This window comes from Pezoporus occidentalis, unplaced genomic scaffold, assembly GCF_034315485.1.
Source record: "Pezoporus occidentalis ecotype Australia unplaced genomic scaffold, CSIRO_AGI_Poc_V1 ctg13, whole genome shotgun sequence".
In the NCBI taxonomy this organism is placed as follows: Eukaryota; Metazoa; Chordata; class Aves; order Psittaciformes; family Psittacidae; genus Pezoporus; species Pezoporus occidentalis.
The window spans coordinates 15,403,764-15,416,129 of NW_026913103.1; the positions used below are offsets into that span (position 1 = coordinate 15,403,764).

The following is a 12,366-nucleotide window of genomic DNA, read 5'->3' on the forward strand; positions in this document are numbered from 1 at the left end:
AGCAGGTTGATTAGGAATTCACCTTTTAATAAACCACTTTTTAAGACCAATTTGGGACTCTAGTAGCAGTGCAAAATACCATAAAAAATAAAGTTTATTTCTAGCTTTTCTATTCTGATCTTTGAACAAGCTAGATTTTTCTCAAACCAGTAAGTAGTCATTTTCTTTGTTCCTGCACATATGTAAACTGTTGAACCTTTTACTTTAAGCTAATAGAACTTTTTTATATTTTAAATTTATTATACTTAAAAAGCTTTTGTAGAAAGATAGGATTCCATTTAAGTAGATACATTACCCTGTGCCTGAAATACATTCCAGCCAGAATATAATTCAGCAAGTTGATGACAATGCTGGCTCCAAAAGAAAGGAGGAGACCAGATTGGACAAGAATGAGCTAACAGATTGTGCAGCCCAATTCTGTCCCTTTGAGTGTGATATATTGTTTCAAGATGCTAAAACCCCATACTTTCTCAAAGCATATCTGTTGTGCTGGTTTTCCCATTTTCACAGAATCCTCATTATTAGTACTCTCTACTCTTTTCAAAGCACGTCAGACTCAGACCATATGCCACTGAATAATGCTTATCAATTGACTAAAATGCCCAATAGAAGAAAGATGTGCCAAACAAAAGAATCATGAAAATTATGAAGTCTTTTACAAAAATAATTATATATTTCACATCTGGTACAGATGTTAAATGAAATAAAAACAACTCCTTGTTATAACTAAATGTTAATTTTTTTATGACACACTTTTGTGTTGTAAAACCAACATCTTGTAGAAGGAAGTTGAACTTCTATAATGAGTGAAACACTTAGAAATCATTCTTGGGTATCCTCCCGACTATTAAAGGCAGACCCCCACCCCCCCCCCCCTTCATTTTTGATGAAGAGTTGACTTATACTCCAGAACTCTCCCCCCCAAAAAAGATGCCTAAACCACCTCAAATAAGATTATTCATGAAATGTCTTATTGTTTAAACAGTTGATATATATTATTAAAACATATACATTGTAAAAATCTTATCTAAAAGACAGCAATATACCTATTCATGACACAGACCAGATTCTTCTATTCCTGTTTTATAGCACAGCATTACCTCAGAATATTAACATGGAGATAAAAGGTTATTTTATTTAAAGGTTAGAGCAGGAAAAATAATCCTTTGCCTTTCCAGCAAGTCTTAGGAGTTTTTTGGGTGCTGTTTTTTAAATTTTTTTTTTAGCAATGCAAACCAGAACTATATGGTAAAATTTAATTGACTTTCATACATATGTCTTTGCATATTTCCACATAGCATATGAACACATACACAAATCCATAATTAGCGCACACATGTTTATGTAATCACATCTCTAAAATCTTAAAATCAGTACTGGCCTGATGATTAATTTTTTTGGAGTCAATGAGTGCCTTTCATTCAAGTGCCCTTGAACTCAGTGGATGCTGGCTATTGCTTGGTATGGATGCTATTGAATATTACAGTAGGTATGTTTGCACTGAAGGATTTTAGTTATTTCTAGAGGTTTCCTAAAGAACAGTTTTAACAAGATGCAGATGGTAAAATAATGCACAAAGCAGAATGCAAAAATCATTGTGGTTAAAGTTAAAACTGTGTACATGGATACATTTCTTCTCCATCTTTGCACCGTAAATATAAAAAAAAAAAAAAAAAAAAAAAAAAAAATCCACATATCTGGCCAGGAAATAAATTTCTTAAAAAACCCAACCCCAAATAAGAAAACACCCTGCTTATTTGCTGGTGAGAATGGCATTCTAACTTCAAACAATAAACAATAAATACTACTTTGTACTTTTGTTTTAGGTTAAAAAAAACATTAGAGAAAAACAAATAAACTGAAAACTCGATTCTAATTAATTATGTTGTAAAAAGATTGCAACATCTGCTGCCACTACAGATGTAGATGCAATTTTTGAAAGAGGAGAACTTGTTACTCTTCAGTCAGCTTCTAATGTAGAACAGCCTGACTGATCTTATCCAAGCTTACCATTACAGACTGGTGGCACTGTCTGTTTCCAAAAGGATAATCTGAGCTGTTGTCCCTTTTAACAAGTAATGGGTCACAAGTTTCAATGTGACAGTCCTGGCTGACAGCTCCAAGTTAGAATTTTGGCCGGAATGCGTATATTTAAAAATCATCTCATTACTGTACAAACAAGCAGGGTGAGCATAAAATTTGCTTTTTCATTGGCACATGGGCATCAATGAACAACAAAAAGAAATTAAGAATTACTCAATCTATAGGTGCACTCTTTCAGATGTAATGCCTATTCACAGTTCTGTCATGATGCACCTGTGCTTTGTAGCGAGGATGATCTTTACAAGTGATGTCAACTGAAGAGGTCTTGCAACAAGTGCAAATGGCAAGGAGGGCAGCTTCAGCTGCTTCTTCACTCTTTGGCAAAAAATAAACTCTGTGTTGGCACTGCAAATCCTAAGAGGGATAGAGAGCTAATTTTGGAAGGTATATGGACAACACACATTATAGAAAAAGAAAAAAAAGAAAACACCTGTAAGGCCTAGGGTATTTTTTTTGGCAAACTGTGGCAGTCCTGCTTAAATCCTGAAGAATGTCTGCATGTGCTGTGATGCACAGCAGTTGGCAAATGTGGGGATGAGCTTTGAAGAATCAGCTACAAATCTCACTAAGTAGGGTATTTCAACATCACTGGAGGCTTTCTTGCTCAGACTAAACTAGACATAAGGTATCTGAGTGGACAGAATTTCTTAACAAAAAGCATGCACATAGCCTGAAACTTTGTTAGAATCTATTAAACAGATCTAACTATTGTTGTGTAACAACGTATCTAGTAGAACTGGAAAACTTACTTGTACTAGAAAGATCAATTTTCATCAACAGTTCAGTCTTACGAAGACTAACAGCTGTCTCAACTTTCCGAATAACTTTCAACTTTCTGAATGCAGGAACATGGGTATGAACAGGAAACTTACATCAGACATGAAATTCAAGGAAAACATTCAGGAAGAACCGTCTCCAAAACTGAATAGAGCTGCCTGTAACATCTACTGAAAAGTAGATGGATGTAGAAAAAATTCCTTCTCGACTATAATTCAGCTGCACCTGTTAGACTGCTGGCTGCTTTTTGATGGAAAGAATGTCTTGTACAGTTCCTCCATGATCCTGATATGCTGTTGTCTACTTTGGTGGCAGCAGTTGAAGGTTTGTTTCTGTACATCATTTATTCATACAAATCTGTACTCTAGAAGCTTCATACAAGCTCATGTCCTTTGCAATATAACTGATAGAAATATTGTCTAAGTTTGATACTTGAAGCTCGGTGTCAGAGATGGGGGTGGATTTGCCTGCTACTGTGAAGTGAAACAGTCTGGAGTTGCTGAAAAGAGAGTGCACCCTTCACATGCTGCAAATGAGAGTCTTGTTTGGCACTATCACTATAGGGAGCATCTCTACAGAGAAGATGAGGGAAGCTAAGATGATAGCATAGCTGATAAACAGGTAGCAAAGATCCAGTACTGGGCTCTCCCCCACTTCTATCTCTCCCCCTCAGAGCCTGAGTCACTCTGTTACCATCAAAGAAAAGCTGCCATGCAGGGTAAGAGTAAAATTACCTTTCATGGCTGTTAAGAATCTGTGTCTACCTCAATTATCAGTCTTCTAGATGTTATTATGAATGGCATTGTTTACAGCATTTTAAGAAGTTGCAGTATGTATATATTATGCAGTATACCCACTGGGAAGCTAACTTAAACATAGACTGTCATGTAGCAAAATCAAGTACACCATTAAAGAAAACTAACCAATGAGTTCTTAAAGGACTCTTACGTCAGCCAAAATTAATATTATACAACAAGGTTGAATGAAGAGAAATTCCAAGGCCTGTTGTAAAGCTTGTAAACTTTGTATACACCCGCCTATGGAAAATCTCCTGTATCTCAACATACTTCATAATTAACAATTGCAAACATTTTGAGAATGAAATAATCTATCTGTAGTGTTCCCCTAAAGGAACATGGGTTGACAAAAAACAAAGGCACAAAACTGACAGGCAACAGAAACTGTTGCTTAAAGGCAAGAAAAAATTATTCTAAATATTTTTATTCCATATGGAATTGAGAAACACGAAATATTTGGGCAAGTACTCAAGACAGGCAATACCTCCCAAAAAGTGGGGAATACCTCCTATAAAGTAAATATTCACTAGCTCTACTTTTAATACTCAAAAATGCCATAGCTGTATGGAGGAATTTTGTCTATTTCACCTAGTCCAAGCCTGACTTTACTATAACTTGAAGTTAGAATTAAAAAAAACCCAACCGAAAAACCAAACCAACCCACCAATTATGGATAAAGAATTAAGCAGTACATATGCTGGGTATGTAGCACTACTGAGCTTTGTTCTTTGCTTCAATGTCAAATGAAACTCAGGCTAATCACACTCATTTAAAACACAAAACTACAAACTGCTCCCATAATTACCTAAAGAAATATCCACTTGAAATGCTTCAAACGGAATTGTGTTCTGCATAATAGTGGTAAGATATAACAACTTAGGAATTAATCCTCAGTCTTTTACGTAATCAGAACTGAGTAACTTGGTAGGTGTCTTGTGCTCCAAATATTCAGCTTATTAATTCAGATACAAATAATATGCAAATGTTATGAAACTAATAAATGCAAAGTCTGCTTGTCCTTGTTGGCTCCTCTTTCAAATCCTTCAGTTTTATTCTGAAAAATATGAAATTCAAAGACTCCTAATAGAAAACCCTTTTCCAGCAAGCAAAGAAGCTTCAGTTACAGTTCTTTTGAGGATGCTAGTGGCTTACAGGACATAAGGAAGCTACTCATATTAATGCAAGTCATTTAGGGGAAGCTGCATGTCACATATTCTAATTGTAGGTGAGATCACTACAGTAACCTAGCATAAGGTACTAGAGTACTCTACTAAGCAGTAATCATTTTGATATGAAATGTTCCTGTTATGCTCAAGAAAGCATTAAACAGAGGTTATAATGTTAGAAAATCAGATTCAAATTGAGACATGCTTTAGTAGTAGCAGTTTAGCAGCCAAGACATCCATTTTCTTTTTTATAATCCATCCAAAAGAGGAAGGATACAGATGTTATGCTTTATGTCTGAAAAAAAAAGATAATCACACTTTATTTTTTTGTAAAGAACAAACAAAACCTAATAACCTAATTTAGAAAACTATACTTTTTGGCATACAATTTTTGGTACACAACTGCTGATATATTAATGTTCATACAATATTAATTCTGGATCTTGTATTTATGAATCCTGCATTTTGAGGTCTTTTGGCCCAGTATTATCACAGAAATTCCTATGAAAAGGGTCTGCAACCATTAAAAAATCTAACTTCCAAAACCTGGGAAATCTGAGTATCAACCAAAGAAACTGTTTTGAAGCAGAAATATACTATAATCAGGACCATTAGTTGAGAAGGAAATAAATAATTCATTATTCAGAGCAGGTGCTGAACCAAGTGCAGTAAATAAAATCAGATATACATTTTGAAGAATGAAGACGAAACAGAATATTAAATGGTTATTTCTTATTTGACCATCATTCATATTTTGCAATAACTGAAAGGATTTTTTTTGAGAAACAGTACAAGAAAATGTAATTAAAGATTGTATTGCCTGAGAAAGAATAAAAAAATTAAACATTTACTCCAGTATTGCTTAACATCTGAATATTTGACAGTAATTTTTATGTTCTTAAAACAAATACATAAGCAGAAGCTTTTTTTTTTAACATTGATTTATTTCGTTGATATGCAAAGCTGAACCATTCCTAAACAGTTGGTTCTGCAATATATATTTCCATATATATATGTATGAATATAGATGGACAGAAGCATTATATACATATGTACATATATACACACAGATATATATGCATATACATGACCTTCTAGACATACAGTTATCTTATGAGAAGGATGATTTTGTTCCTAAAACACTGAAAGAGATTTGGTTTAAATTCAAGCTCAACCTCTCTATGTCACGCATTTCCAGCTGTAAACTTTGGAGAACACTAGTCCTCTTTCTTTTATTCTTTGTCTTATCTTTGTATCAAAGACTTTTACCATGTGATATATGTTGTCTGGGACAAGGGAACTAGCATTAATAATAGATATGCAGGAAAAACAAAGATAAAAGAGTTTGTGTTCTAAGTTCAGCCTTTGCAAAGATGTTTATATGGCCTTAATGCTGATGCTAGTCTTAATACATATTGAAATTTAGCTTAATCATAGCTGTTTCAAGATCTATGCTCACATGACTCTTTTGTCTTAGATGTATTTTCTTTTCAAACAAATAGCAACAAAATAGAAACAAACCACAAATAATGCAGGTAAAATGATTGTACCTCTCTTTCATCCATCTTCAGCCACTGTTTGGGATCATCCTCAGTGGCTAGGAAAGCTATCAGATCTAAAGCAGTAAGCCTTGTCTGACGTCTGGATGATACAAAAATAAGAACAGGCTTGGCTGGAGAATGACTCCGAATCGCTGTTGAGGAAAGCAGAACTTGAGAATTAGGCCCTTTAATGACAAAAATCAGAGTTTCTCTTTGCCTAGACAGCTGATATGCCTCTGTGCAGATGATACACAGATATGTGTACTTCTCTATTCTACCAGATGGACAAGACTGAAGTGAGCATATACCATTGCTGAATCAAATCAATATATGCTTGGTGGAGTCTGAGTTAGTTTTCTGGCGATTTCAGTAACAGAACCAGTTGGGGAAAAAAAAAACACCAAACCACCACAAAACCTGCGCAAGCTTTCTAGACTTCAAAGCTTGTGAATTTCTTTCTCTATCTTAGCATAAGTATGTTCTGCTTTCTCTACCTGTTGGGATACGTTAGGTTAAGCTAACTGCCATCAAGGTCCAAAACTTGCTTTCTGGCGGACCCAGAGTCCAGACTGCATAAACTCATGTCTGCCTGCAAAAGATCACTTCAATCTACCAAAATCAGAAAAGGTAAAAAAGGTAGAAAGTGACTTTTCAAGAAATACTGTGAACGTGGGCACTATGGTAGAAAAGAACTTTGTTTCTCTTGTTTTCTAATTAGTCAGATATATTTAAACCAATTATGTTTCAGGACTTTTTAAAAAAAGCTCAGTCCTTTTTCTTGCTCACCACATGGTTAAAAAGTTTCAGGTTGCAGTGAAATTTTTATGGCCTCAGGAATAAGCACTGCCATGAAATGTTAAAATAACCCTGACTATTTCACGTCAAACAAGTGGTGAAAAAAGTCCTCAATAAATCATACATCTACAGATTTTTTAACATCTACAAGCACTCGAAATATAAACAAGAGTTTCAAATACTCTCAGAATCTCTTATAAATCCAACTGTGTGTTTTCTTATGCAATTCTCATTCTAGCAATTAAATTTTTGCATTGTTTATTTCTGAAAACTATTTCATAGTATCCACTATCACATATTGTTCCCTGGGTATTGTGAACTACCCATGCTGGGTAGTTCATGAATACTACCCAGCATGTGCTCTTGCATATACACATACTATACAGTTGTGAAATTATTGAAACAGAATAATTTAAGTGTATTTATACCTTACAACTATATATGCCAATATATCTATATATTTTAAAAGCCCACCATCTAATGGATTTTTGTTGCTTCAGGAACAGGTGTTGTAGAACAGCCCAAGACAGATTTATTGTTCATTAGTGTTTTTGTACAACGCTCTTGTGGAGGTGTAAATAATCTGGGCTGTCAAGATTGGTCTCTAGTCCACAATCAATACTTTGCTTCTGTCATAAGGCTAATTAAAGCAGCTAAAAAGTCACCCCACAAATGTCACCTCACAATCAACAGCAGTTCACATTACAAAATTTATTTTGGAGGTTATTTTTAATTGATATAATAAATATTCCTTATGTAACCAAAGCAAAACATGTTCAAATAAAATATGAGAGCTTTTCTTAAATCTACCCTGCTTGCCAGCTTTGTTAAGAATAAAAAATTGGAAACAGAAGCATATCTGGATGCACTACAAATTTTGAATTTTATGGTTATTGCTTTGAAACTAGAATTGTAGGAGGAGGTTAGCCTGACTTGCAGCTTCTGTTCACAATTTTTTTAATGCTTACATACAGTGGTCCATATGAAAATACCTCAGCAGATTAATAATATGAATGGTTTTATTACTTTCTAAATTTCAAATATTTTTACACAAATGTTTCTTTATGGTGTCGAACACTAAGAGAAAACACATTTTCTATCCCCCCTCACTAGCACTAATTTTATTCTTCTGTTCTAAATACATTACATTCCTCCATTCTATGTTGCATTTGTAGCACACTTTATGTTTCAGACAAACAGCTTTGGGCCATTAGCAGAGCAGATTCCCCCTATACATGCCAAGAGTACATACACACATGTTGTAAATATGCTGCAAATGAACTGTGTAAAGTGCTCAGTCTTTTTTTCTTTTACAGAAAGAAGAAAAGGTCTAGGAGCTTGTTGCTTACCCTGAAATGCAGGTTTGTTCATACTAGCCATGCGAGGACAGTAATGCTGCCCAGGGAAGCCCTGAATATGCACCTCTAGAGGAACTGGGCGTACTGACGGCCGGAAGTTGAACAGACCCATCTACAAGAAAACATTTTTTTCCAAGTTTAACCTTGAACTATCTTATAAATTGCTATTTTGTTTTTCTGCAGTGCAAACACATATCCATCCCCTGAAACATTTTTCATACCTGATTAATATTTAGCCAGTCAGCAAGGTCTCTGGCATTTGCTAAAGCAGTGGATAAACCAACTACTCTTACAGGCTTCTCTGTGTGAGATGAGATGAAGTTTGTTCGAGACACAATGACTTCCAATACTGGTCCTCTCTCATCCCCTAGTAAACGAAAAGCCCATTGAAAAATGGAGAAAAAGAAAAGGTTCATAAGTCAAAATGTATATTCATGTCATAAGTACCAGCACATGTCTTCAAATTTAGAAACAATTCTCATTAAAACCAAGAAAACATGCTCACCTAACAGATGGATCTCATCTATGATAAGAATGGAAACTTTCTGAACATAGCTTCTGTTCTGCCAGCTTCTGCTAACACCATCCCACTTTTCTGGGGTAGTAACAATCAGGTCAGCTTGGGCGATAGCTCTCATATCAGGAGTCACATCTCCTGTCAACTCTACAACCCTGTAATCAAGAAAGATGGTGGCCTGCTTTACAAAGCTTTAGAATATCTTAACGTTCAAATATTAACTCCTAAACAAAAACTCTTGAAAGAGAGAAGAAATAACATTAAACAAAGTAATTTTGTTTCTGGTCAAATACTCCTAGAATACTATACAAGTACCAAATAGAAAAGGGCGAATATGATTCCCAAACTTCCTATGGTTAATTTTTCAAAATCAAGATAATATAAGAATATTAGGATGATAATAATTGGAATCATAACATCCTGCCATCCTAGCTAGGATGAAACCTTACTATAAAGATACCTGCTGTCTGCATAGATCTCTGGTTTGAATAATGAGGCTAGAATGCTAGAAAGCAGTGTATCTGCATTTATTGGTGAAGTTCCATTAAAACTGGAGTAGGAATTATCCTAAGGTGATTTTTGGGGGAAGATTAGCAGACTTTTTCCAGCTGTTTGCCTTATTAAGCTTTCAATTTCTACTGACAGCATTTAAGATGATCCATCATTTTAGACAGAATGCAATGGATTTTTGACATTTCTATGATGCATTCTACATCCAGTTAAACATTTAACAAAAATTCCTCAAAGTAATGTATATCTTCTCTTCAAATTTTGAGTCACAAGTAATAAATTTCAAAAAGAAAATATTATCTGAAAAGATTTTAAAATCATGAGGCAAATAATTTATCCTCACAGGCCACTAAAATAGAAAAAAAGATCACAAATTAATAGTTCACTGATATAATAATGGCAGGAATCTCACTGGTAATTTCATGTATACAGAGTAGCACTTCTAGTGAAACCTGAGGTGTGCTTTGAGCTTTAGCTTGGCAAAAAGCTATATATAGGAAAGGAAAAGTCCCTAAATAATGCATCTTATGGATATAATTTTTAACTCAAGAAAGTCTAATTTTGGAAATCACCAACATGACTGATATACCGTATATGTCATAAAGTAATGGCTGACTTCCAATACTTGAGATCAGCAAGAAATTGATGTTACGAAGGAATAAAACTCTATCTTAATTTATATATGAAGAAACATATAGGAATATTAGTTCATGCAAGTCCTTTGAGTTCCTTTTAGCTGTTTTTTCTAAAAAAAAAAAAAAAAAGCTTATTTTGGATTGCAATTTCAATTTCCAAGGATACTGGAAAGAGAAATCTGATCTTCATATTTGTTATATGTGCAAGTAATGAGAATAAAAATAGCTGGGTATTAAAGCATATCCATTTTTAAGTTTTGATTTTGCTATCACTACAGTGACTACTGATAGCATTAGCATATTTTTAAAGTACTAGAAATTTGAAGGATAGTATACAACCAGAACCTATTCTGAAATATTCAAGAGTATTCTGTAGATTTATTTATATTCTGTAGATTATTTATACTTGATGGGCTATTCTTTTGCTTCTCATTTCTCTGATTGGGCAAGGAGAAACATACTTTTTACCAAGTTTTTCTTCAATCCTAACTTTCCAGTCCTCAATTCTTTCACGAACGAGTGCTTTTAAGGGTGCAATATACACTGCCTGCAAAAGAAATCACAAAACCAGAAGTTAAACAATAAAGTACCCACAAGGAAAAATATTTAATACTTGTGAGATTTGAACATACTCATTCTCATACTCATTAAAATGATAAAGGTTTGAGTTCCTTAAATGACCTACAATAGGATTCTGTTTACAACAGGCTTAATACTTGAAAATAATGCTTTGTTTCCTGTGCTATTAACAAACAAATAAGAAAGAGAAAGAATAGTTTCTCAAAATGGAAGTATTTATCACAGCATTTAATATCACAACCTGCTTATATAAATAATGCAATTTTTGACACGACTAAAAAATCTGCAAGCTAACATTCTAGAACAGAAATAATCAGAATTTCCAGCAAGCCATATCTTACCTGGTTTCTAGTTATGTCATTAAATTACTAAAACATTACCAATTAAATTAAAAAGTAGATTATTTTAAGCAAAGTGTCACAATACTTTCCTCAAAGAAGTTTGCTGCGCAGGGGCGGAATACTCTGACATGTAGAAAGATTTATTTACATTCCAAGTTAAATATTCAGAATTAATGAGAATATTCCAGTTAAATATTCTGAAGCTTTTGAAGATGAAGAAACTGCTACATGAAGAATTCACACACATTTTTTAAAAACATACAGTCAGGTTTTCGCCTTTATTAAAATCTAAAAGATACAGTCCTTTGCGAACTGGCTATTTTGTAAGTCTAACAGATTAGCTGAAAATGTATGAGTGTCTTCCTTACCTCACCTGGACTCACAAATTACATGAAGATACTGAAATTTCAAAGGTGAATAAGGATTTATGTACATGATTTCTTTTAATTTCAAAAGCTATTCTTTGGTTAAATATCACAGTCAGATATAAATATATTTTCCAAAGACTTTAAAGCTAAAATGTAGTTAACTAGGCCAAAATGGCTAAGTCAAGATACAGATATATATTCACTTCGAAATCAAAACCCCAAAAGCTGAATTGTTCAGCTTTTAGACAACTTAAGAAATAAAACACAGGGGCAAGTTGGAACAGAAAATTGGTTTGCAGTAATTAATTGCAACTTATTTGTTTAAATAAGAGAAAGACTGGGCTAGTTGGATTCACATGGAGAGGAACTAATAGCTATAAACCAATACTACTGCTAGTAGACGGAGATTAAAGCAGGAAATGACAGTAAGTATAGAAAGGGAAATCCAGAATTCCTGTATGTCACTTTAGTTGTACACTGATTAAGATATAAAGTTGAAATAAAAGCATAATATATATAATGCAGTGCCATTTCATATTCAGACAGGTCTAAATTGGAGAAAAAAACCCCATCAGATTGCCATAGTCTTTTTCTAGGCTTTTTTATTGCTAAAAACATGTCTACACAAAATAATTCTAGTAAATCTATTTTACAAACCTTTGATGTGGGATACTTGTTAAAAACTCTGAAGATGGCTAATTCAGCTGCAACAGTCTTCCCAGAACCTGTCGGAGCTCCAAGAAGAACATTACAGTCTGTGTGATAAAGTGTATGAAATATCTGGGTCTGAATAGGGTTGAAGTGTGTGAATTTGTACAGGGCTTCATATTCCCGATGTCCCAAGGCTGTGATAGGCAAAGGCTGAAGATCTAGAAGCTC

General features: G+C 34.1%; 1 protein-coding gene across 2 annotated transcripts in view; it reads right to left on the reverse strand.

Moving 5' to 3' along the window:
* ASCC3 (activating signal cointegrator 1 complex subunit 3) overlaps window positions 1-12,366 on the reverse strand; it is a 280,041-nt gene that overhangs the window by 60,554 nt on the left and 207,121 nt on the right. For both annotated transcript variants that reach the window (XM_062608480.1, XM_062608481.1), the window contains 6 exons: window positions 12,145-12,365; window positions 10,661-10,746; window positions 9,043-9,209; window positions 8,759-8,904; window positions 8,529-8,649; window positions 6,394-6,536 (listed from right to left, as the gene is read on the reverse strand). In XM_062608480.1, the coding sequence (XP_062464464.1) occupies window positions 6,394-6,536; window positions 8,529-8,649; window positions 8,759-8,904; window positions 9,043-9,209; window positions 10,661-10,746; window positions 12,145-12,365 (884 nt within the window). The remainder of the gene's footprint in view (window positions 1-6,393; window positions 6,537-8,528; window positions 8,650-8,758; window positions 8,905-9,042; window positions 9,210-10,660; window positions 10,747-12,144; window position 12,366) is intronic.